Raw genomic sequence first — 1,479 nt, forward strand, 5'->3', positions numbered from 1 at the left:
TGGCACCAATTTTCTCAACACACACCTAGCCCACCTAACTAAAATCTAGTCCAAATACAGAATGAGATGAAAAGAGGATTAGTATTACCATATTATCAACAAGAGCCAATTTGTTTCTCATGTAATCTTTGCGTCGTTTCGTACATGCGATGATAAATCTTTGCAGAGCAACCATTTTAAAGTGTTCATTTCATGTTTTATTGATTCCAGTTCTTCCAGTTTTTCTACGCGTACGATCCATCTATCGTCCGAAAAGTCGTAATGTCCTGCGGGGTTACGCAACTCAGATGTTGATTCAAAATTGTTGGCAGCATACTGTAGAAGGTTACCAGTGCCCCAAACGTGGAGATAACACTTCGAAAACAAATACCAACGTTGAAAGGATTAGCGCACCAAGACAAACTTCAACCACGCCAAGTATCTGTAATATGTTCAGTTTTCGCGGAAAACGTTTATCGACATTGTCTCTTATCGCTGACTCTGTGTACGGCGCCGTCCACTTCGACGTCATTCCATTTTCATTCATGTACGAGATTAAGTCATCCATTGCATCCTTCAGATAAAACCGCTTTGGCATATCGATAACATGAGGTGCCAAAACTATTTTTATAGTTTTTGGTCTGGTTTCAGGTTTCTCCCGACGAACCGCATCGATGAGACGGATTTCCATTGATACGTACGCTTCCGTTTCGGTAACGAATTCCCATGCAGTAGTTCCATTTTCAGATATTAGCCTGATGGAAACATTAAAACATTATACGCTGTCGACACTGTCTCCTTGTAAGTTGGTTAAATGTGGTGTTCTCATGGAGTTACACTCAAGAGGTAGCATTGTGTAACCAATTTTAACCATTGTTGTGTTCCAATGTAATTTTTGGCTGACCATGTCACCTCTCGAGTATAAGTTTGTGGGTCTTGTAATACGAAAACTTACAGCTTCTCCAATCGTTCGTAATCGTACTCAAAGAAATCGATGTAAGCGTCGAAGACCAATTTTATTGAAATCCCTTTCTCAATTAATTCGTCCAAGGTTTTAACACTAGCCACCGTTGCATTCGTTCTCATAAAATTGAATAGTTGTCCTTGGTATACCGTTTGTAGAACGAAGCACATCAGTATCCATACCATTAGTATAAACCTTGCAATGCTTAGCTTTGGTCTGTAGAACGTTCCGCCAGTCAGAAGCACACGTAAGAAACTGAAATATGGAGTTGGATTCCTTGTTCCAACTACGATATCGTAATACTGTCTTCCGTGGCACTGGAGTAGCTTTATTGCGATAACAGCCACCACCAGTGTCACTGACAAGAAGATCCACATTATCAATTTGAACGGAAAGAAAAGCGTTTCGAAAGAGCTGTACGGTCTTGGATGCGGTACAACAACGAGAATATTGTCGGATGAGTAAGATTTGGTGCTACTCAGAGTCTCTTCATCGGGCGGTGTGAAAACGTATCCTCCCACTAGCATATCGTAATC

At 40.8% G+C, this 1,479-nt stretch overlaps 1 protein-coding gene across 1 annotated transcript; it reads right to left on the minus strand.

The window, feature by feature from the left end:
* Positions 1–325: 325 nt before the first annotated feature.
* On the minus strand, positions 326–1,225 carry LOC119072989. Its single transcript, XM_037178312.1, has 2 exons — positions 935–1,225; positions 326–734 (listed from the first exon to the last, which is right to left on the minus strand). The coding sequence occupies exons 1-2, from the start codon at positions 1,126–1,128 to the stop codon at positions 326–328; spliced, it is 603 nt and encodes a 200-aa protein (XP_037034207.1). The 5' UTR covers positions 1,129–1,225.
* Between the last annotated feature and the right edge of the window lie 254 nt (positions 1,226–1,479).

Source organism: Bradysia coprophila, assembly GCF_014529535.1.
Source record: "Bradysia coprophila strain Holo2 chromosome IV unlocalized genomic scaffold, BU_Bcop_v1 contig_84, whole genome shotgun sequence".
NCBI classification, from domain to species: Eukaryota; Metazoa; Arthropoda; class Insecta; order Diptera; family Sciaridae; genus Bradysia; species Bradysia coprophila.

Excerpts from the sequence above, each read along its gene's own strand:
- LOC119072989 (XM_037178312.1), bottom strand. The coding sequence starts at position 1,128 with ATGGTATGGATACTGATGTGCTTCGTTCTACAAACGGTATACCAAGGA. Across the intron at positions 735-934 it reads TACGAACGATTGGAGAAGCT|GCTAATATCTGAAAATGGAA; the intron begins GTAAGTTTTCGT and ends TGTTTCCATCAG.